Source organism: Coregonus clupeaformis, chromosome 13, assembly GCF_020615455.1.
Source record: "Coregonus clupeaformis isolate EN_2021a chromosome 13, ASM2061545v1, whole genome shotgun sequence".
Classification (NCBI taxonomy): Eukaryota; Metazoa; Chordata; class Actinopteri; order Salmoniformes; family Salmonidae; genus Coregonus; species Coregonus clupeaformis.
Window position 1 is genome coordinate 3,422,488 of NC_059204.1, and position 24,694 is coordinate 3,447,181.

The following is a 24,694-nucleotide window of genomic DNA, read 5'->3' on the forward strand; positions in this document are numbered from 1 at the left end:
AACAAGCAAGTGATATACGGTCCTACAGTTACTGTCTCCTCAACAGACTACATGCAACAGTCTCTATGACTGAAACTTTGATGATAAGAAAATTTTGTGAATATAGGCTAGCCTTGGACATTGTAGTGAATATAGGCTAGCCTTGGACATTGTAGTGAATATAGGCTAGCCTTGGACATTGTAGTGAATATAGGCTAGCCTTGGACATTGTAGTGAATATAGGCTAGCCTTGGACATTGTAGTGAATATAGGCTAGCCTTGGAAGACAGGTAGCCTCAAAATCCAGATTGAATCACGCTATGTTTCAGTAGTGGAGCGAAACAAACTAGCAACAGAGCTGAATTCAGTCCGGATTTCTAGGTGACAGGCATTACAAGCCTGGGAATTAAAAGTGAGACACAAGTGTGCAGGGTCTACTAGCATCATAACACATTCTAGGGAACTGGTGTTTCCATGTTTGATTAGGCTACTATGATAGACGGGCTACCTTATTTTCCCTTGGGACTGTTAGTTAATGACACTTAGAGCTATGTGTGAAGCAGACAGAAGCAGACAGGCAGCTTTATCCCACATCCAGATTAACCATAATCTGACTATGGCAGGACAGTCAGGACTAGGTTATCTCTGGTTATCACCCCAAAGAACTCCAGGTTATTTGAGGTGAATGACATCTTACATCTTTGTCCTCATGCTATCATCTCAACAGTAGTAATGACAGTAGTAATGACAATTACTAGATAATTACCTGCTAGATAAAAAAAAAGAAGCATGCATAGATCCCATATAGATAGATCTACACCCTAGAGACTACGCTAAAACTAGTTACAATGTAGCAAATTGTTTTTCATGAAAATAACAAAATGTAACAATGTATGCATTGGACCATTGATAGATCACACTTGATAGATCACACTGAAACACACTGCAGATGGCAAAACTTGATACACTTCTGAAACATTCCTTAAAAAATACAAGAGCTGATTTTAAAATCTTTATTATTTTTTACAAAGCTCTATTCCCTCATCATTTAGACTCATTTCACAACCTAAATATATTCAAGCAAACATGATATATAAAAATACAAACAATAGGCAACATCATTATGTAAGATTGCTGTCTGGCATTTTAATATACAGTGGGGGAAAAAAGTATTTAGTCAGCCACCAATTGTGCAAGTTCTCCCACTTAAAAAGATGACAGAGGCCTGTAATGTTCATCATAGGTACACGTCAACTATGACAGACAAATTGAGAATTTGTTTTCCAGAAAATCACATTGTAGGATTTTTTATGAATTTATTTGCAAATTATGGTGGAAAATAAGTATTTGGTCACCTACAAACAAGCAAGATTTCTGGCTCTCACAGACCTGTAACTTCTTCTTTAAGAGGCTCCTCTGTCCTCCACTCGTTACCTGTATTAATGGCACCTGTTTGAACTTGTTATCAGTATAAAAGACACCTGTCCACAACCTCAAACAGTCACACTCCAAACTCCACTATGGCCAAGACCAAAGAGCTGTCAAAGGACACCAGAAACAAAATTGTAGACCTGCACCAGGCTGGGAAGACTGAATCTGCAATAGGACAAAGAATGCTGAGTTGCATCCAAAGAACACCATACCTACTGTGAAGCATGGGGGTGGAAACGTCATGCATTGGGGCTGTTTTTCTGCAAAGGGACCAGGACGACTGATCCGTGTAAAGGAAAGAATGAATGGGGCCATGTATCGTGAGATTTTGAGTGAAAACCTCCTTCCATCAGCAAGGGCATTGAAGATGAAACGTGGCTGGGTCTTTCAGCATGACAATGATCCCAAACACACCGCCCGGGCAACGAAGGAGTGGCTTCGTAAGAAGCATTTCAAGGTCCTGGAGTGGCCTAGCCAGTCTCCAGATTTCAACCCCATAGAAAATCTTTGGAGGGAGTTGAAAGTCTGTGTTGCCCAGCGACAGCCCCAAAACATCACTGCTCTAGAGGAGATCTGCGTGGAGGAATGGGCCAAAATACCAGCAACTGTGTGTGAAAACCTTGTGAAGACTTACAGAAAACGTTTGACCTGTGTCATTGCCAACAAAGGGTATATAACAAAGTATTGAGAAACTTTTGTTATTGACCAAATACTTATTTTCCACCATAATTTGCAAATAAATTCATTAAAAATCCTACAATGTGATTTTCTGGATTTCTTTTTCTCATTTTGTCTGTCATTGTTGACGTGTACCTATGATGAAAATTACAGGCCTCTATCATCTTTTTAAGTGGGAGAACTTGCACAATTGGTGGCTGACTAAATACTTTTTTCCCCCACTGTATACACCATCGCATATTTATTCTCACACCTGAACTCCTGATGAATAACAAAGGAAGTGGCCAAATTAACCGCACTGTAAACATACATGAGCAGCTCAATTCTATCAAACTCATACAGCTGCATAGGCTACATAGTGGCATACAGACAGTATCTTATTTACCGGTGGTCAAATGAAATCGCAGTGGTTTAGACTCTAAAGTCAAAACCTTAGAGTACAGTACTGTAAAATACCAGGTAGACCCCATTTAGGCCATATTCATCCAGTTTTCTGAATAAGCCACTTGCGCGTGGGCAGTAGTTTAACAGAATCCGTCCCTGACTCTGACGTGTTTCTTTTTTTCATTTTTTTTGCTTCCAATAGTTTTACTCTTGTAGATAATGTAGGCTCAAATTCCGTTTGTGCTGCATATGACCACAGAAGTGCCCTAAACTGATGCTATAAATATTGTATATGACAGTTGACATTTGATTCCAATAGCATTTTAAAAGGTCTTCACGTGTGTCTGCTGGTTTGTATCTATTACTGTTTCCCTTCATTGACATCGATAGCTTAAGTTCTCTTCCACAACAGGCAGGCTTTCTCAGTGGTGATATGACGTAGGGTTCCATGTGCGATACCACGACCTGTAACGCAAAGATAACAGGTTCATCTCTCATCTGTACAATGCCATGTTGCCAATACAGCGTTAGACTAATCTTCTGTGTGTCTCCCAAATGGCACCCTATTCCGTATGTAGTGCACTACTTTTGTCCAGGGCCCATAGGGATCGGGTCAAAAGTAGTGCACTATATAGGGAATAGGGTGCCATTTGGGATATAGACACTGTTCACATGTGCTTGGCTGTGGTGAGCAAGAGTCCCTTACCCTGGTGAGCTGAAGGACTGGTTGACCTGGGAGGTCAGAGCAGCGGAGCCAGACCGGAGTGTGCCGGGTGAAGGCCCATGACTAGGACTATTAGGAGAGGAACTCGATGACACTAGAGCACAGAGGAATAGACTCAATTCAACATGCACACTGACTTCACAAGAAAGCTTGAAACTTCATACAGTGTTTCATATGGACAAAGGTTTTATAGGTTTGATTTCTCACACAGTGTGGATTTCACAGAAAATGTCTCTATGCCATTTACTTTTTCTTAAATACAGGTCTTAAGTACTACAGACTATATGAAGTAGTCTTAAATACAGGTCTTAAGTACTACAGACTATATGAAGTAGTCTTAAATACAGGTCTTAAGTACTACAGACTATATGAAGTAGTCTTAAATACAGATTATATGAAGTAGTCTTAAATACAGATTATATGAAGTACATATCTTTACACTTGCCTACACCTGAAGCAGGAGGGCTGTATGATCTGGACGTGGAGGCCTGAAACAAGGTGTTACATAATGGCTGGTGAGACAAAACACAAGACAATGTACTGACAATGTGTTGTAGCGTACCTATGCATTACTATCACACTACTCTTTCATTACACAACTCTTTATCATACCAATGAACATTATTTGAAAATATGCTTTCAAACTGACTTGAAAATAGAGAGCTACTGAATGTATTCAGAGCTGGCCATTTCACCATCAGGAAAAAACATACGTTATTTCCCAAAAATGTTATACAGTGAGGGAAAAAAGTATTTGATCCCCTGCTGATTATGTACGTTTGTCCACTGACAAAGAAATGATCAGTCTATAATTTTTAATGGTAGGTTTATTTGAACAGTGAGAGACAGAATAACAACAAAAAAATCCAGAAAAACGCATGTCAAAAATGTTATAAATTTATTTGCATTTTAATGAGGGAAATAAGTATTTGACCCCCTCTCAATCAGAAAGATTTCTGGCTCCCATGTGTCTTTTATACAGGTAACGAACTGAGATTAGGAGCACACTCTTAAAGGGAGTGCTCCTAATCTCAGTTTGTTACTTGTATAAAGGACACCTGTCCACAGAAGCAATCAATCAATCAGATTCCATACTCTCCACCATGGCCAAGACCAAAGAGCTCTCCAAGGATGTCAGGGACAAGATTGTAGACCTACACAAGGCTGGAATGGGCTACAAGACCCTCGCCAAGCAGCTTGGTGAGAAGGTGACAACAGTTGGTGCGATTATTCGCAAATGGAAGAAACACAAAATAACTGTCAATCTCCCTTGGCCTGGGGCTCCATGCAAGATCTCACCCTGTGGAGTTGCAATGATCATGAGAATGGTGAGGAATCAGCCCAGAACTACACGGGAGGATCTTGTCAATGATCTCAAGGCAGCTGGGACCATAGTCACCAAGAAAACAATTGGTAACACACTACGCCGTGAAAGACTGAAATCCTGCAGTGCCCGCAAGGTCCCCCTGCTCAAGAAAGCACATATACAGGCCCGTCTGAAGTTTGCCAATGAACATCTGAATGATTCAGAGGAGAACTGGGTGAAAGTGTTGTGGTCAGATGAGACCAAAATCGAGCTCTTTGGCATCAACTCAACTCGCCGTGTTTGGAGGAGGAGGAATGCTGCCTATGACCCCAAGAACACAATCCCCACCGTCAAACATGGAGGTGGAAACATTATGCTTTGGGAGTGTTTTTCTGCTAAGGGGACAGGACAACTTCACTGCATCAAAGGGACGATGGACGGGGCCATGTACCGTCAAATCTTGGGTGAGAACCTCCTTCCCTCAGCCAGGGCATTGAAAATGGGTCGTGGATGGGTATTCCAGCATGACAATGACCCAAAACACACGGCCAAGGCAACAAAGGAGTGGCTCAAGAAGAAGCACATTAAGGTCCTGGAGTGGCCTAGCCAGTCTCCAGACCTTAATCCCATAGAAAATCTGTGGAGGGAGGTGAAGGTTTGAGTTGCCAAACGTCAGCCTCGAAACCTTAATGACTTGGAGAAGATCTGCAAAGAGGAGTGGGACAAAATCCCTCATGAGATGTGTGCAAACCTGGTGGCCAACTACAAGAAACGTCTGACCTCTGTAATTGCCAACAAGGGTTTTACCACCAAGTACTAAGTCATGTTTTGCAGAGGGGTCAAATACTTATTTCCCTCATTAAAATGCAAATCAATTTATAACATTTTTGACATGCGTTTTTCTGGATTTTGTTGTTGTTATTCTGTCTCTCACTGTTCAAATAAACCTACCATTAAAATTATAGACTGATCATGTCTTTGTCAGTGGGCAAACGTACAAAATCAGCAGGAGATCAAATACTTTTTTCCCTCACTGTAACTGAGAGATTTAAGGCTAACCATTCTGGAGTTGAAGTTGTGTGATTTCATTGGTGAGGTGGACACGGGGCAGTAGATCCTCTTCTCCTTCTGTCTGCGGTTACAGAACCACACCCGCACCACCTCCTTCTCCATAGACAGCTGCTCTGAGATCAGCATGATCTCCTCCGAGTTAGGCTTGGGGTTCTGAATAGAAACATTGGTATTAGGTGCTATAAGCATGCATGAACCTTTATAATGTCTTGTAATAAGGCATATCATATGTACAGTTGAAGTCTGAAGTTTACATACACCTTAGCCAAATACATTTAAACTCAGTTTTTCACTATTCCTGACGTTTAATCCTAGTAAAAATTCCCTGTTTTAGGTCAGTTAGGATAACCACTTTATTTTAAGAATGTGAAATGTCAGAATAATAGTAAAGAGAATGATTTATTTCAGCTTTTATTTCTTTCATCACATTCCCAGTGGGTCAGAAGTTTACATACACTCAATTAGAATTTGGTAGCATTGCCTTTAAATTGTTTAACTTGGGTCAAACATTTCGGGTAGCCTTCATTTACATTTATGTCATTTAGCAGACTCTCTTATTCAGAGCGACTTACAGTTAGTGAGTGCATACATTATTTTTTTTGTTATTATTATTATATATATTTTTTTTTCATTCACATTTATAATGTCTTAAAATAAGCCATATCATATGTATCCGCATTGCAACTAACTCAAAATGGCTGCTATGTAGTCACTCAAGTATCACAACAATGTGCATGATGGTGGATTGTTTTGCTCCCTGGAAAGCATGGAAAAGTGCTTTTAAATACGACTTATATCAACAGTTCCTAAATTACGTTCAGCATTTATGATTGGAAATGCAGGGGACAATATTAGAGGACAGACAGAGTTAACTCACATCATGGAAGCGTTTCTCCAGGGTGTGCTTGATGTTGGTTTCTATGCTTGTTCTCTTTTTCCTTTTCCTTCCATATCCTTCCATCAGGGGGGGTAGAGTGACACCGTTGGTCATAGAGTCGGAGGGGGAATTCTCTGATGTGAAAAGAGCATGAACATGATTTACCGATGTACATTTCCTCTAAAATAAATTTCCTGCCAATAAAACAAATTAAATATCCTCTCGACATAGAAATCGTGTGTAAAAACATGCAATGGCAAATGATGTAGATGATTCAGAAATACCAAGCCATCAAAAAAATATACACTGAGTATACAAAACATTAGGAACACCTGCTCTTTCCATGACATAGACTGACTGACCAAGTTAATCCAGGTGAAAGCTATGATCCCTTATTGATGTCACCTGTTAAATCTACTTCAATCCGTGCAGATGAAGGAGAGGAGACAGGTTAAGCTTTGAGACAATTGAGACATGGATTGTGTATTTATGCCATTCAGAGGGTGAATGGGCAAGACAAAAGATTTAAGTGCCTTTGAACGGGGTATGGTAGTAGGTGTCAGGCGCACCAGTTTGAGTGTGTCAAGAACTGCAACGCTGCTGGATTTTTCATGCTCAACAGTTTCCCATGTGTATCAAGAATGGTCCACCACCCAAAGGACATCCAGCCAACTTGACACAACTGTGGGAAGCATTGGAGTCAACAAGGGCCAGCATCCCTATGGAACGCTGTCGACACCTTGAACAGTCTATGCCCCGACGAATTGAGGCTGTTCTAGGGCAAAAGGGGGGGTGCAACTCAATATTATGAAGGTGTTCCTAATGTTTAGTATACTCAGTGTATTGTTATACTCTATAGTACCTGCGTCACTCAGCCACTTCTCAAGTAGAGGCTTCAGCTTGCACATATTCTTGAAGCTCAGGTTGAGGGCCTCAAAGCGGGAGATGGTGGTCTGGCTGAAGTCATTCCCATATAGCTTCCCCATAGCCAGGCCTACATCACCCTGAAACACACACACACACACAGTGGATATATTTCAATCTGATTACGGCACACTTTCAAATTATAATCTAGTTTCAGTCTACGTCATGAATTCAATTCCTGTATTACATTATTCATCGCCTTCAAGTGTGTTGACTACAGAAATGATAAGTCACTTCACTCCTGCCTTTGAGCTGTGTGTGTTTCAACAGTTAGATGATATCAGAATGAGCAAATACACCAAGTACAGAAGTTAGGTGGCATATCAGTAATCAGAGCCAGAGGCGGTAGCCTCAAGGTTAGAGGCGTGCCAGTAACTGAAGGGTTGCCTGTTCAAATCCCAGGGCTGACAGGAAAATATCTGGTGGGAGTGAGAATCACAATATCAGGTGCTGCATATTGCCATTGTGCCCTTGAGCAAGACAATTAACCCCTAACCTGTTCAAGGGGCGCTGTTCTGTGGCATCTAGACACTTGTGTTAATGTACCAGTATTTGTGGTGTCCGGGGGGTTGGGAAAAAACACAAGACGGCAAAAAGACAAAGTTGTATTGTATTTTAAGCCAGTGGCCCTCTGTACCTGGGTGAAGCCCAGTTTGATGCGTCTCTGTTTGAAGGCCTTGGCAAACTGTTCCAGCTCCTCCAGGTCACTGGCCTCGTCCTGCTGGGGGGCCCCCATGTGTTTGGGGACCTGCAGGTGGGACATGTCCAGGTGGCTTTCCATGGACGACGATGTCAGGCCCGACCGACTCATGGCCTTTAGGGAACACAGTGGTGAGGAGGAATACTGTTAAATGGATGATAAAAGTCATTGTGTAGATGTTTAGCCATGTGAAAATTTTAGCAGTGTTCGAAACCTTGTTCATGCAAAAATGGAATATGTTTGTGTGTTATGCAAATTTCGCTCTTCATAATTCCTCATATTAATATATTTGACTGATGTCAGTTAAAGTTATATGATAAGTCCTTATCCCTGTCATGGTCTGTCCTGTAAAGGGTTAATTCTGTTATCAAATTCAAGGACCCGGATACATGACCTGTATTGTTGCCCTATTATCTTCTCAGTAAACATGATAACTTGACTTAAATCTCTCTGCCTCATCCATATAGCTAATCATGTCAACTGGTGTAAGAAGTGTGATTTTTACCTGAGGTGTCAATGCTAACCCAGGCTGGTGCTGGAGGAGACCTGACTGGTTCTGGGTGGGAAAGCTGAGGAGATTCTGCTGCAGAAGTGCTACACGGGGGGGAAAAGACTGTTATTGATACAATTTGTTTAGAGAAGTATCATAGATATTGTAACTTTCACACTTCCCAGGTTTTTCAGAAATCCTGTTTGAAGAATTACCTCCCTGCTTATTCTCTCCTGGTTTCGTGAGTCCTCAAACTGGTGTAGCTGAAAAATCTGTGCATTTTGGGAAAGTTTCCGAAATATTGCAACTCTGTAGCTCAATTGGTAGAGCATGGCGCTTGTAACGCCAGGGTAGTGGGTTCGATCCCCGGGACCACCCATACGTAAAAATGTATGCACACATGACTGTAAGTCGCTTTGGATAAAAGCGTCTGCTAAATGGCATATTATTATATTATTATTATTTGATTGTCCATATGTACCTTGGTGCCCCGTGTGTTGTGTCTGTGAGAGGAGGAAGGAGGAGGGGGATGAGAGGTGGTGAGAGCCTGGCATAAGCACCAGCTGCTGCATGGTGTGGAGGGAGGGGAGCTCCTGTGGAAACAGAAATACAATCTTAGATTTTTCATTTATTTAACCTTTATTTATCCAGGTGAGTTGTTGAGATAAAATCTATTTTGCACGAGAGACCTGGATCTAAACCAAAAAACAACCATCCAAATGCCCTCATTACAGAATGACAGTTTCCTCCCATTCTTAGAAAGTGATAAATAATTATAGCTTTATGTGACATTAAACATGGGGCCAGGGGCCGTGCATATCAAACATATTAGAGTATACATATGGCCCCTGATATATTGAGACAGAAGATGAGTGACCTACCCCTGATAGCTGGCCACCAGAAATTGGGGATCCTTGTGTCAGGTGACATGCCTTGTGTGATGAGACAGAATGGGGAGAGTCATTGAGGACCTCTGTCTTGATCTGGGAACCAATCACATCACAGTATCACTCACTTTTCTACTTCCTACTTTTTGATGATGCAATTGTCTTTAGAAGAATAACAGTACATAAACACGGTCTTGTCGTTTTCACTGGAAATGTGGATATAATTTGTGTGTGACCAATTGACATAGAACAATCAGGCTGACATTTGGTCTATCTTGCCATATACAGTATGTGTTATTCCAACTCCAATCCTCCAGTACTCCCAACAGCCCAACTCCAATCCTCCAGTACTCCCAACAGCCCAACTCCAGTCCTCCAGTATCCCCAACAGCCCAACTCTAGTCCTCCAGTACCCCCAACAGCCCAACTCCAGTTCTCCAGTACTCCCAACAGCCCAACTCCAGTCCTCCAGTACCCCCAACAGCCCAACTCCAGTCCTCCAGTACCCCCAACAGCCCAACTCTGATCCTCCAGTACCTCCAACAGCCCAACTCCAGTCCTCCAGTACCCCCAACAGCCCAACAGCCCAACTCCAGCCTCCAGTACCCCCAACAGCCCAACTCCAGTCCTCCAGTATCCCCAACAGACCAACTCCAGTCCTCCAGTACCCCCAACAGCCCAACTCCAGTCCTCCAGTGCCCCCAACAGCCCAACTCCAGTCCTCCAGTACCCCCAGCAGCCCAACCCCAGTCCTCCAGTACCCCCAACAGCCCAACTCCAGTCCTCCAGTACCCCCAACAGCCCAACTCCAGTCCTCCAGTATCCCCAACAGACCAACTCCAGTCCTCCAGTACCCCCAGCAGCCCAACCCCAGTCCTCCAGTACCCCCAACAGCCCAACTCCAGTCCTCCAGTACCCCCAACAGCCCAACTCCAGTCCTCCAGTGCCCCCAACAGCCCAACTCCAGTCCTCCAGTACCCCCAACAGCCCAACCCCAGTCCTCCAGTACCCCCAACAGCCCAACTCCAGTCCTCCAGTACTCCCAACAGCGCACATTTTTGTTGTAGCCCCAGACAAACACACCTGATTTAATTCATTGAGGGCTTGATGATTAGTTGACAAGTTTAATCAGGAGCTACAATAAAAATGTGTACTGTTGAGGGTACTTGAGGACTGGAGTTGGGAAACACTGTCATAGATTACGTACGTGTGTGTGTGTGTGTGTGTGTGTGTGTGTGTGTGTGTGTGTGTGTGTGTGTGTGTGTGTGTGTGTGTGTGTGTGTGTGTGTGTGCGCGTGCGCGCGTGTGTGTGTTCCTTGACCGGTTGGGTTAGGCTGCAGGACTTGTTAAACAAGATACAAACTCTGATAAACACCCTCCCCTCGGGCAGTGCAGTATGCAAATAACCCCCAGGACTAAAACAATAAACCTCCCTTTAACGATCTCCCAATGCCAAATGGATAGACATAGTTTAGGAATAACTTATAGGTAATAGGTTATAATAATAGGTGGACATTTTGAGGTATATAAACAGTGGTGTGAGAAATATCATGATCTTAGTGGAACTGTCCAGCACACTTACAATAAGTCGTATTCAGTTCATGTAATGTGATACTAGATGTTCTTATTACATTATTTACACAGACTAGAGTACATTGCTTTCAGTATTGACGGAATTCACAATCAATATTTTTGTTACGAAATCTTACATGGACAAGACCAATTGTTTGGAGACATATGGTATGAAGTAAAAACCTTTCAAGTTTTTCTCTATAAAATAAATGATAAACATAGTTTTTCTGTAATGTCCTACTATCACTTCTGAGACAGAAAGTTGCTCACACTTTAATTCATTCCCACTTATGGATAGCTAATCTGAAGTTAAAATTAAATTTGTTTTCTATACTCACTTGTCTGGTGAAGTCGATTCCATTTTGTTCATTGTCTGCAGGAGAAAGTAAATATCAATTATTAGACAGTCATATATTACAATGTCCTACCTATCCCCAAGCATATTAGGGCCACATTTAGGGTCAAATTGCTTTCTGTTTATTAGAACAGGCCTACACCTGAAGTAGCACTCTGGATAACAGTATGGATGTTTTTTGATAATTAAGCTACAAACCGGAATAATAGGCAAATCGCTAACACTTTATAATAACTCTCATGAATAAGGCATTATAAATGCTTGTAAATGTTTATAAATAGTTTCTAAATTATCATACATTTTATAAATGATTAGAAATTGTAGTGCTCATAATACTTATAATTGTTAATAAATGTTTACAAATGATGAAATACTTATTTATTAATAGTTTATAAATAGTTTATACATATTTTCATGAAAGTTATTGTAAAGTCTTACAGGACAAACCACATACAGAGACGCCATGCCCATTGAAACTGAGAAGCCCTTGTGCCTCACAAGTGTGTCCTCAATATGTAGGATAAAAATACACAAGATGTAGTTTATTTAGACAGTTTCTTGACACTGACCATATATATCTTCATCAGGGCTATAATGTAAAAAATCCAACACAGCCATATGGATGATTCACCACAATATGGAGTGAATGATTACAAAGGTTATGATCACATTAACCCTTTTAAGACACTGGCACCCTCCCTACAACACAACGATGCCATACGAGACAGACAGAGAGTTCAAAGGTCTGCTGTGCAGGTAATCTTCCCTCATTTGTATTTCAAATAGGACCTCTGGGAGTTTGCGGCGAGTGATGTGCCTGCTCAACCCACAGTATGGAAATCTCCCACCCCCCGAGGCCAAACGTCCAGTATGGAAATCATGGAGCCATGCAAATCAGCAGTGTAGCCTTGGCAACCTTTTCAGGCCTTTCCATTGTAATGTTTACAGACCCCCAGGTGCACTACACACATTGACTAACTCCAGACCCAGAACTATAATGGAACTGGGATAGCATTGGCAACACAGAATAGAACAAAACTTTGAACACTATGTATACTGTATTATTATTATTCTACTATTGTATTATATAGTATTATCTGGCAGCATTCAACTCCCCCTTATGTCAGTTCAATCGCATTTTAACATTGGAAGGCTGGGGTTGATCGCATTCGGTCCCTTCACAAGTGTCACTAGTGCAAAGGAATTTTAACTCCCATATATGTTCATATCATAATTAATTCCCTTGTAATTCTAAAAGCTTTGATAAAAAGTGTCTTCTGATTTTGTTTCCCATAATATACAGTACCAAGGTTGATAATGGTTCACTTCTAGACAAATTAATGAATAGTGTTGTGAGATTTATTTACTTACTGGTTGATGTTGTGAATGTTTTACATAATTGTGAGAAGTCATGTCACTGCAGCAAAGTTGCCTGTATGGACTCACTCACTCATGCCCACATTTATTTTTAGTCAAGTTAATTAAACCTGCATTATTCTTTTTAATATGTGGTATGTTTATTTGATAGAGAGATAGAGAAAGGTTGAAAAAAGGGTGCTGAAAGAGCAGTGGGCCGGATTCAAACCCATGCTGGCAGCGGTACACCATACATGTGCTCCAGAGGAAGCGGCTCAAGGCCTCTACATACTCAAACAGAGTGAAGGAGCTCGTTTTCACACGTAGTTCTATGTACTTTTGTGTGGCTGTCATTTTTTTAACGGACCATATATGACGCTCCGTTGCTCTGTTTGCATGAAGTATGAAGGGCCCTTTAGACCCTTAGACCACCCCAGGCCACTGCCTGCATTATTCTAACCCATATCCTGAAGAGACTATAAACCTTTAGTGGCTCCCTGGATAGTGCTTTCAAAAGTGCATTTGATTTGCACAGCAGCATGTCCTAGATGATGGAAGGAGTTGACACTCAGAATAGTCTGTCTGGTTGCATGCTCTGGATGACTACTCAGACAGGTTTGCAGTCAAAACTGAAGTGTCAACACCTTCCATCCAGGATACGCTGCTATGGAAATCAAATGCACCTCTGAGAGCAATATCTGGCTAGCCACTTTCTGCAATTAATCATTGTAATTATACAATAAAAATATGTTGATAACTCAGCAAATACACTCTTAATTCAGTTTCTGGAAAGAATGTCATCAAAAGATAAAGGTCTCCCTGTTGTAAAATATCATACAATATCTATTAATCTTTTTGCTTAAGGGACATCTTCTCAAAGGGACAATTTACATACAGAGAACTCTCTTTCTGACCTACACTACCAGTCAAAAGTTTTAGAACACCTACTCATTCAAGGGTTTTTCTTTATTTTTACTATTTTCTACATTGTAGAATAATAGTGAAGACATCAAAACTATGAAATAACACGTATGGAATATTGTAGTAACAAAAAAAGTGTTAAACAAATCAAAATATATTTTATATTTGAGATTCTTCAAATAGCCACCCTTTGCGTTGATGACAGCTTTGCACACTCTTGGCATTCTCTCAACCAGCTTCATGAGGAATGCATTTCAATTAACTGGTGACACTGTCTGTGATTTATTTAGTATTCAAGGCACACTTAACCAGCATGGCTACCAAAGCGTTCTGCAGCGATACGCCATCCCATCTGGTTTGGGCTTAGTAGGGCTATAATTTTTCTTTCAACAGGACAATGACTATTTTCCCAAGAAGGAGAGTGCTGCATCAGATGACCTGGTCTCCACAATCCCCCGACCTCAACCAAATTGAGATGGTTTGAGACGAGTCGGACCGCAGAGTGAAGTAAAAGCAGCCAACAAGTGCTCAGCATATTAAATATATTTTGATTTATTTAACACTTTTTTGGTTAATACATGATACCATATGTGTTATTTTATAGTTTTGATGTCTTCACTATTATTCTACAATGAAGAAAATTGTAAAAATAAAGAAAAACCCTTGAATGACTAGGTGTGTCCAAACCTTTGACCGGTAGTGTACATACATACATACATACATACATACACATATAAATACATACATATACACATACATACATACATACAGTGCCTTGCAAAAGTATTCATCCCCCTTGGCGTTTTTCCTATTTTGTTGCATTACAACCTGTAATTTAAATTGATTTTTATTTGGATTTCATGTAATGGACATACACAAAATAGTCCAAATTGGTGAAGTGAAACGAAAAAAAATAAATAACGGAAAAGTGGTGCGTGCATATGTATTCACCCCCTTTGCTATGAAGCCCCTAAATACGATCTGGTGCAACCAATTACCTTCAGAAGTCACATAATTAGTTAAATAAAGTCCACCTGTGTGCAATCTAAGTGTCACATGATCTCAGTATATATACACCTGTTCTGAAAGGCCCCAGAGTCTGCAACACCAGTAAGCAAGGGGCACCACCAAGCAAGCGGCACCATGAAGACCATGGAGCTCTCCAAACAGGTCAGGGACAAAGTTGTGGAGAAGTACAGATCAGGGTTGGGTTATAAAAAAATATCAGAAACGTACCTTCTTCCATATTTTTGGGGAGTCTCCCACATAGCTTTAGGCGCACACCAAACGTGTTTGCTTATTTTCTTTCTTTAAGCATTGGCTTTTTTCTGGCCACTCTTCCGTAAAGCACAGCTCTGTGGAGTGTACGGCTTAAAGTGGTCCTATGGACAGATACTCCAATCTCCGCTGTGGAGCTTTGCAGCTCCTTAAGGGTTATCTTTGGTCTCTTTGTTGCCTCTCTGATTAATGCCCTCCTTGCCTGGTCCGTGAGTTTTGGTGGGCGGCCCTGTCTTGGCAGGTTTATTGTGGTGCCATATTCTTTCCATTTTTAAATAATGGATTTAATGGTGCTCCGTAGGATGTTCAAAGTTTCTGATATTTCTTTATAACCCAACCCTGATCTGTACTTCTCCACAACTTTGTCCCTGACCTGTTTGGAGAGCTCCTTGGTCTTCATGGTGCCGCTTGCTTGGTGGTGCCCCTTGCTTAGTGGTGTTGCAGACTCTGGGGCCTTACAGAACACGTGTATATATACTGAGATCATGTGACAGATCATGTGACACTTAGATTGCACACAGGTGGACTTTATTTAACTAATTATGTGACTTCTGAAGGTAATTGGTTGCACCAGATCGTATTTAGGGGCTTCATAGCAAAGGGGGTGAATACATATGCACGCACCACTTTTCCGTTATTTATTTTTTAGAATTTTTTGAAACAAGTTAGTTTTTTTCATTTCACTTCACCAATTTGGACAATTTTGTGTATGTCCATTACATGAAATCCAAATAAAAATCTATTTAAATTACAGGTTGTAATGCAACAAAATAGGAAAAACGCCAAGGGGGATGAATACTTTTGCAAGGCACTGTAGTTCCAGCTCATACATACTATATACATTTTATGGACACAGTCAATTTTACAATAGTTCTATTTTGTTTGTTTTTATTCCTGAACTTCCTCTACCCTCAACCTCTCCGATCATTTTCATGTTGTCCATCCGGTTTGCTTCTATATGCCATATCTTTCAAACCGTGCTCTTTCACAAAAGTTCTTAACCTATAACCTACAGTATATACTTATTATTGACACAGTGTGTTTTACATTAGTTATCTTGTTGTTATTATTCCCAACCTTCAGCTCCATTCAGTTATTTTAATGATTACTTCATTGGCAAAGTGGGAAAACTTAAGCAGGAAATACCAACAACGAACAGTGAGCCATTGTATTCATGTATAAAAAAACAAATAATGAAAGAAAAGCATTGTAAGTTTGAATTTTGGAAATTTTGGAAAGTGTGGGACAGGTGGATAAACCATTGTTATCGATCAATAATGACAAACCTCCTGTCATTGACAACTTAGATGGAAGGCTACTGAGGATGGTAGCTGACTATATGGCCACTCCTATCTGTCATATCTTTAATCTGAGTCTAGAAGAAGGTGTTTGTCCTCAGGCCTGGAGGGAAGCTAAAGTCATTCCATTACCCAAGAGTGATAAATCGGTCTTTACTGGTTCTAACAGCAGACCAATCAGCTTGCTGCCAGCTTTTAGCAAACTGTCGGAAAAAATTGTGACCAAATACAATGCTGTTTCTCTGTAAACAAATTGACAACAGACTTTCAGCAAGCTTATAGAGAAGGGCACTCAACATGTGATGCACTGACACAAATTACTGATGATTGGTTGAAAGAAATTGATAATAAGAAGATTGTGGGAGCTGTACTGTTAGATTTCAGTGCAGCCTTTGATATTATTGACCATAACCTTTTGTTGAGAAAACGTATGTTTTATTACTTTTTAACCTCTGGCATATCGTGGATCTATTTAATACAACTCAGAGGGTTTTCTTTAATGGAAGCTTCTCTAATGTCAAACATGTAGGGTGTGGTGTACCGCAGGGTAGGTCTCTAGGCCCTCTACTTTTTTATATTTTTACCAATGACATGCCACTGGCATTAAACAAAGCCTGTGTATGCTGATGATTCAACCATATACAGTTGAAGTCGGAGGTTTACATACACTTAGGTTGGAGTCATTAAAACTCGTTTTTCAACCACTCCACAAATGTCTTGTTAACAAACTATAGTTTTGGAGAGTCGGTTAGGACATCTACTTTGTGCATGACACAAGTCATTTTTCCAACAATTGTTTACAGACAGATTATTTCACTTAAAATTCACTGTATCACAATTCCAGTGGGTCAGAAGTTTACATATACTAAGTTGACTGTGCCTTTAAACAGCTTGGAAAATTCCAGAAAATGATGTCATGGCTTTAGAAGCTTCTGATAGGCTAATTGACATCATTTGTGTCAATTGGAGGTGTACCTGTGGATGTATTTCAAGGCCTACCTTCAAACTCAGTGCCTCTTTGCTTGACATCATGGGAAAATCAAAAGAAATCAGCCAAGACCTCAGAAAAAGAAATTGTAGACCTCCACAAGTCTGGTTCATCCTTGGGAGCAATTTCCAAACGTCTGAAGGAACCACGTTAATCTGTACAAACAATAATACGCAAGTATAAACACCATGGGACCACGCAGCCATCATACCGCTCAGGAAGGAGACGCGTTCTGTCTCCTAGAGATGAACGTACTTTGGTGCGAAAAGTGCAAATCAATCCCAGAACAACAGCAAAGGACCTTGTGAAGATGCTGGAGGAAACAGGTACAAAAGTATCTATATCCACAGTAAAACGAGTCCTATATCGACATAACCTGAAAGGCCGTCAGCAAGGAAGAAGCCACTGCTCCAAAACCACCATAAAAAAGCCAGACTACGGTTTGCAACTGCACATGGGGACAAATATCGTACATGGGGACAAATATCGTACTTTTTGGAGAAATGTCCTCTGGTCTGATGAAACAAAAATAGAACTGTTTGGCCATAATGACCATCATTATGTTTGGAGGAAAAAGGGGGTGGCTTGCAAGCCGAAGAAAACCATCCCAACTGTGAAGCACGGGGGTGGCAGCATCATGCTGTGGGGGTGCTTTTCTGCAGGAGGGACTGGTGCACTTCACAAAATAGATGGTATCATGAGGAAGGAAAATTATGTGGATATATTGAAGCAACATCTCAAGACATCAGTCAGGAAGTTAAACCTTGGTCGCAAATGGGTCTTCCAAATGGACAATGACCCCAAGCATACTTCCAAAGTTGTGGCAAAATGGCTTAAGGACAACAAAGTCAAGGTATTGGAGTGGCCATCACAAAGCCCTGACCTCAATCCTATAGAACATTTGTGGGCAGAACTGAAAAAGCGTGTGCGAGCAAGGAGGCCTACAAACCTGACTCAGTTACACCAGCTCTGTCAGGAGGAATGGGCCAAAATTCACCCAACTTATTGTGGGGAGCTTGTGGAAGGCTACCCGAAACGTTTGACCCAAGTTAAACAATTTAAAGGCAATGCTACCAAATACTAATTGAGTGTATGTAAACTTCTGACCCACTGGGAATGTGATGAAAGAAATAAAAGCTTAAATAAATCATTCTCTCAACTATTATTCTGGCATTTCACATTCTTAAAATAAAGTGGGGATCCTAACTGACCTAAGACAGGGAATTTTTACGAGGACTAAATGTCAGGAATTATGAAAAACTGAGTTTAAATGCATTTGGCTAAGGTGTATGTAAACTTCTTACTTCAACTGTACGTGTCAGCAACCACAGCTAATGAAGTCCCTGAAACCCTTAACAAGGAGTTGCAGTCAGTTTTGGAATGGGTTGCCAGTAATAAACTGGTCCTGAACATCTCTAAAACTAAGAGCACAGTATTTGGTACAAATCATTCCCTAAGCTCTAGACGTCAGCTGAATCTGGTAATGAATGGTGTGGCTGTTGAACAAGTTGAGGAGACTAAATTACTTGGTGTTACCTTAGATTGTAAACTGTCATGGTCAAAACATATAGATTCAATGGTTGTAAAGATGGGGAGAGGTCTGTCCGTAATAAAGAGATGCTTCTGCTTTTTTGACACCACACTCCACAAAGCAAGTCCTGCAGGCTCTAGTTTTGTCTTATATTGATTATTGTCCAGCCATGTGGTCAAGTGCTGCTAAGTAAGACCTAGTCAAACTGCAGCTGGCCTAGAACAGAGCGGCACGTCTTGTTCTTAATTGTAATCAGAGGGCTAAAAAAGTAGTTAGTCAGCCACCAATTGTGCAAGTTCTCCCACTTAAAAAGATGAGAGAGGCCTGTAATTTTCATCATAGGTACACGTCAACTATGACAGACAAATTGAGAAAGAAAATCCAGAAAATCACATTGTAGGATTTTTTATGAATTTATTTGCAAATTATGGTGGAAAATAAGTATTTGGTCACCTACAAACAAGCAAGATTTCTGGCTCTCACAGACCTGTAACTTCTTCTTTAAGAGGCTCCTCTGTCCTCCACTCGTTACCTGTATTAATGGCACCTGTTTGAACTTGTTATCAGTATAAAAGACACCTGTCCACAACCTCAAACAGTCACACTCCAAACTCCACTATGGCCAAGACCAAAGAGCTGTCAAAGGACACCAGAAACAAAATTGTAGACCTGCACCAGGCTGGGAAGACTGAATCTGCAATAGGTAAGCAGCTTGGTTTGAAGAAATCAACTGTGGGAGCAATTATTAGGAAATGGAAGACATACAAGACCACTGATAATCTCCCTCGATCTGGGGCTCCACGCAAGATCTCACCCCGTGGGGTCAAAATGATCACAAGAACGGTGAGCAAAGATCCCAGAACCACACAGGGGGACCTAGTGAATGACCTGCAGAGAGCTGGGACCAAAGTAACAAAGCAACAAAGCCTACCATCAGTAACACACTACGCCGCCAGGGACTCAAATCCTGCAGTGCCAGATGTGTCCCCCTGCTTAAGCCAGTACATGTCCAGGCCCGTCTGAAGTTTGCTAGAGTGCATTTGGATGATCCAGAAGAGGATTGGGAGAATGTCATATGGTCAGATGAAACCAAAATAGAACTTTTTGGTAAAAACTCAACTCGTCGTGTTTGGAGGACAAAGAATGCTGAGTTGCATCCAAAGAACACCATACCTACTGTGAAGCATGGGGGTGGAAACAACATGCTTTGGGGCAGTTTTTCTGCAAAGGGACCAGGACGACTGATCCGTGTAAAGGAAAGAATGAATGGGGCCATGTATCGTGAGATTTTGAGTGAAAACCTCCTTCCATCAGCAAGGGCATTGAAGATGAAACGTGGCTGGGTCTTTCAGCATGATAATGATCCCAAACACACCTCCCGGGCAACGAAGGAGTGGCTTCGTAAGAAGCATTTCAAGGTCCTGGAGTGGCCTAGCCAGTCTCCAGATCTCAACCCCATAGAAAATCTTTGGAGGGAGTTGAAAGTCCGTGTTGCCCAGCGACAGCCCCAAAACATCACTGCTCTAGAAGAGATCTGCATGGAGGAATGGGCCAAAATACCAGCAACAGTGTGTGAAAACCTTGTGAAGACTTACAGAAAACGTTTGACCTGTGTCATTGCCAACAAAGGGTATATAACAAAGTATTGAGAAACTTTTGTTATTGACCAAATACTTATTTTCCACCATAATTTGCAAATAAATTCATTAAAAATCCTACAATGTGATTTTCTGGAGAAAAAAAATCTCATTTTGTCTGTCATAGTTGACGTGTACCTATGATGAAAATTACAGGCCTCTCTCATCTTTTTAAGTGGGAGAACTTGCACAATTGGTGGCTGACTAAATACTTTTTTTCCCCACTGTAAATACTATGCATGCCAGTCTCTCTTTCCTAAGAGTTGAGGAGAGACTGACTGCATCACTTCTTCTTTTTGTAAGAAACATTAATGTGTTGAAAATTCCAAATTGTTTGCATAGTCAACTTACGCACAGCTCTGACACACACACTTACCCCACCAGACATGCCACCAGGGGTCTTTTCATAGTCCCCAAATCCAGAACAAATTCAAGAAAGTGTACAGTATTACATAGAGCCATTATTGCATGGAATTCCCTTCCATCTCATATTGCTCAAATGAACAGCAAACCTGGTTATAAAAAACAGATAAAGGCAAAGGGTGGCTATTTGAAGAATCTCAAATATAAAATATATTTTGATTTGTTTAACACTTTTTTGGTTACTACATGATTCCATATGTGTTATTTCATAGTTTTGATGTCTTCACTATTATTCTACAATGTAGAAAATAGTAAAAATAAAGAAAAACCCTTGAATGAGTAGGTGTTCTAAAACTTTTGACCGGTAGTGTATATTTCATGCAGACCTTTCATTCACTTTTCAATTAGGGAGTCAAGTTGTTTGTTTAATTTTGGTTCATTTGTGTTGAAAAAGAACACAATAAAACAATGAACCGCAAGCTGTGTGAAAAGATATATGATATCATTACTATCAGGGTAAAATTATTGTGATCATTTCCTCTCTGACCTGATGGTCTTGCATAGTGTTGTGGCTATTAGTGTTAGATTATATGAAATAATATCTGGTGTGATCCTGGTAGGATCCTTTGAGGTGAAGTTGATTCAACATAAAAGGTTAAGGCTTCCAGCTGCTGCTATACTCTGACTTCAAGTTTACTCAACTTTGGGGCAGGAAAGTTCTACTAACATGAATTCCTAAATTTGCCAAAGTTTTTATTCTGATTGTATTCAAATTATCCCAATTTTAAGTCCAGCCAACTTGGACATGTAATGTATTTGGACTTTTCTAAGTTGTATGTTTTACAGTGATTTGCTTGAATGATCGCTGAGGCAACAGCATGATGGAACTTTAAAAGCCTATTTTGTCAGATTTTGTCCTAAAATGTAAAGAATTACAGTAATTCACTTCCATACACTACGCTGCTCTATCTGAATCCAAGTTCCACATTTTCATTTAGTTTGTTCTGTATTTTACCACTTCGTCCATGTCACCTGGGGCTATGGCAGCTTCTCTGCAAACAGCTTGAGATACAGACATTACATCCTGGTAGAGCCTCCAACCAACAGAATCAACACATCCAATTTTAGAAACACTTTTAGAAACACTTAAACACTTATTCCAAGTGTTTTTGGGGGGAGATTTTGGCTGTTGATAAGATACTTTCAATCAGAAAGATTATACAGAGAAATAGTAATTCACTATTCACACTGTGGTAATCAACACACCCTAATCCCCCACTTATCAGCAAAGGATTGTACAAGAAATGCTGAGACACATTTACAGTGTTTTTGATCAATATAGCCTAAAGCTATCAAAACAAATGTCCAGACACACCATAACTTCAGAAATAAGGTTTGAGGATTAAAACAACCATAGCAATGTGAAACTTTCATGGTCAGCCTGGAGGCTTCACATACCCTTGCATCCAAATTCCATGACATCATTTGGGTAAGAAAAACACACACACTAAAACATTTACTGTCAACAGTTAGTGTATAATATTCAATGTTATTGGGGGTGTTCTGTTTCAGTAAATAATTGTCTGTTTCAGTTAATCATTTCAATTAAAAAAGCAAAATGAGCTATTTTTCAGTACAAATCTGTATGAAAGTATGTACCACACATCCAGGGATACTAAGCATGCTATGATTCTTCAGAGATATTATGTAATTAAAAATGCATAAATAATAATAAAATAATTAAATGCATATATTCTTTCTTCATGACAAAATCATCTTGTGCTACTAAAAGTGATCAAATAAAGAAATGTTGAAATTAAATGTTTGTAGTCTTAACATACGAATAAGCAGAAATGTCTTTCTGTAAGGTTATTTTGTTTTTAACACCACCTTCACTAAGAAATACGTTTAGCAGTGCGATGGAGGAGAAAAGTAAACATCATAACTTTCCAAGATATATGTAATCATAATAATTTTTTCTAATACACCTGACAAGAGATAACGACAAACGGACAAATTAAAAGTAGACATTAAAAGGTGAAACATCCTTACCTGCTTGTTCATTGTGTGCCTCTGAGTGTTCCACTCCGTCTGTGCTCATCTTAATATCTGTAATGATAAATACTGCTGATTTTCCTAAAGGATTGTAACTTCGCCGGGACAATGCAGCACTCAGCTCTACCAGTAAAATGATCTTGAGGTTATTCTAATGCGGTGTACTTTCAAATTTTCTCCCACATGTGATTGCTGTTATAATATTCATAAGTTGGAGGGTATCCCCATTCAGTATTCACCACAGTTGCTTCAGCTCTCCTCCCTATCTGAACTCAGTCAAAACCAAATGAATCAAGTCAACAGACACTCGCAACGTTTGGTGAAATGGCTCAAAAATATAACTTTATATTACATTGAATATAAGCATTTAAAACTTGAACAGGTCATTTTGAAAAAATTATAATAATAGTAATTACTTACCTGGATTTAACAATTGTTCCACTCACTGGTTTAGATAGCACTATGTGAATATGTCCCCTTCTCTCTAAAAAGATGCTGGTATTGGGATGGAAATGTCTAATATCCACTAGTGGTCATCTGCATTTACCTAAGTGGGTTAGTGGAGGAAAATGCACCTTTTTCAGCACCCCACACAGGCAGATAGAGAGTAATTTGCATAAGTCTCTCGGTGTGTCCTATCCAGTCTCATTATTTTTGCATAAAACAACAATGGGTTGACTGCGAACTTAGAAAAGTTGCTTTTCAGTGTATGTGTGTATGTGTTTGTATAAAGGGATGAATAAGTGGACAGCATGTTGCAATAATAACTTAGCATCAAAGCAGGGCAAATTGTGGAAAGAATAATAAGCTTTACATTATAGTTATTTGTTACTGTGGAACAAGATTGAAATCTACCAATGAGCAGACAAAATGGGCAGACCGCCAAAATGGGGTTAATACTTTATAGTACCTTTCATGAATAAGCTGTATTTAATCATCAATAAATTAGTATTTCATTATTTGTAAACATTTATAAACATGTGCATTTACAAGCATTATAAGCATTACAATTCATAAGCATTTATAACATTTTATTAATGTATAAATCGTGATGACAGGTTTGGTTCAAGTGCATTCTCATCCGTTTCTATTCACTGCAAAACATTGTGCTAACATGTTTTGAGATGATGCAACAACCACAGGTCTGTCTGCCTGAATGACATCTAAACATAAAGAAAATAAGGCATGAGACACAAAGACCTTTAGGCAAATGAAGTTGGTCAAACTTAAGACACATAAAGAGAGTATTTATGTCCAGAGGGAGAATGGTAGTGATGACTGACTAAACAGCTGCCTTGCTCCTCTCTTTGGTTGGCTTGTTGAAACAGCATCTTCAACAGTCTTTCATGCCATTGGATACGCTCCTTCACACTTTGTTCCCACAGAAAGACAAACACACACATGTGCACGCACACATACACACACACACCATAGGCAAATTTACCATATATGGTAAATACCAAAATAAAATAAATATATAAAAGTAAAACCGTGAGTCTGTGATAGAAGGAAAAGTGATGGCAAAATGTATTATTTAGGCTAATATATTAATATATTCCTACTTGTTGTCCACTTCAAGTTCAACAATATTGTTAGGAAACAGGAAGTGTTTAGGGCACAGGTAGACAGTACACTTCCACATCCCATCCCTAGGTGGCAGCATCAGCTATATTACTATACTGAACAAAAATATAAACGCAACATTCAACAATTTCAACGATTTTACCGAGTTACAGTTCATATAAGGAAATAAATCCATTAGGCCCAAATCTATGGATTTCACATGACTGGGCAGGGGCGCAGCCATGGGTGGGCCTGGGAGTGCATAGGCCCACCCACTGGGGAGCCAGGCCCAGCCAATCAGAATTAGTTTTTCCCTATATGTGGAC

The 24,694-nt window shown here is 40.2% G+C and overlaps 1 protein-coding gene across 1 annotated transcript; it reads right to left on the minus strand.

Moving 5' to 3' along the window:
* Positions 1 to 2,278: 2,278 nt before the first annotated feature.
* Positions 2,279 to 23,339, minus strand: LOC123492208 (POU domain, class 2, transcription factor 3-like). Its single transcript, XM_045224539.1, has 13 exons — positions 23,226 to 23,339; positions 22,803 to 22,859; positions 11,362 to 11,396; positions 9,446 to 9,547; positions 9,046 to 9,157; positions 8,580 to 8,668; positions 8,012 to 8,188; positions 7,313 to 7,454; positions 6,451 to 6,584; positions 5,562 to 5,726; positions 3,642 to 3,684; positions 3,179 to 3,290; positions 2,279 to 2,937 (listed from the first exon to the last, which is right to left on the minus strand). Exons 2-13 carry the CDS (start codon positions 22,849 to 22,851, stop codon positions 2,895 to 2,897), a joined length of 1,203 nt encoding a protein of 400 aa, XP_045080474.1. The 5' UTR covers positions 22,852 to 22,859; positions 23,226 to 23,339; the 3' UTR covers positions 2,279 to 2,894.
* Between the last annotated feature and the right edge of the window lie 1,355 nt (positions 23,340 to 24,694).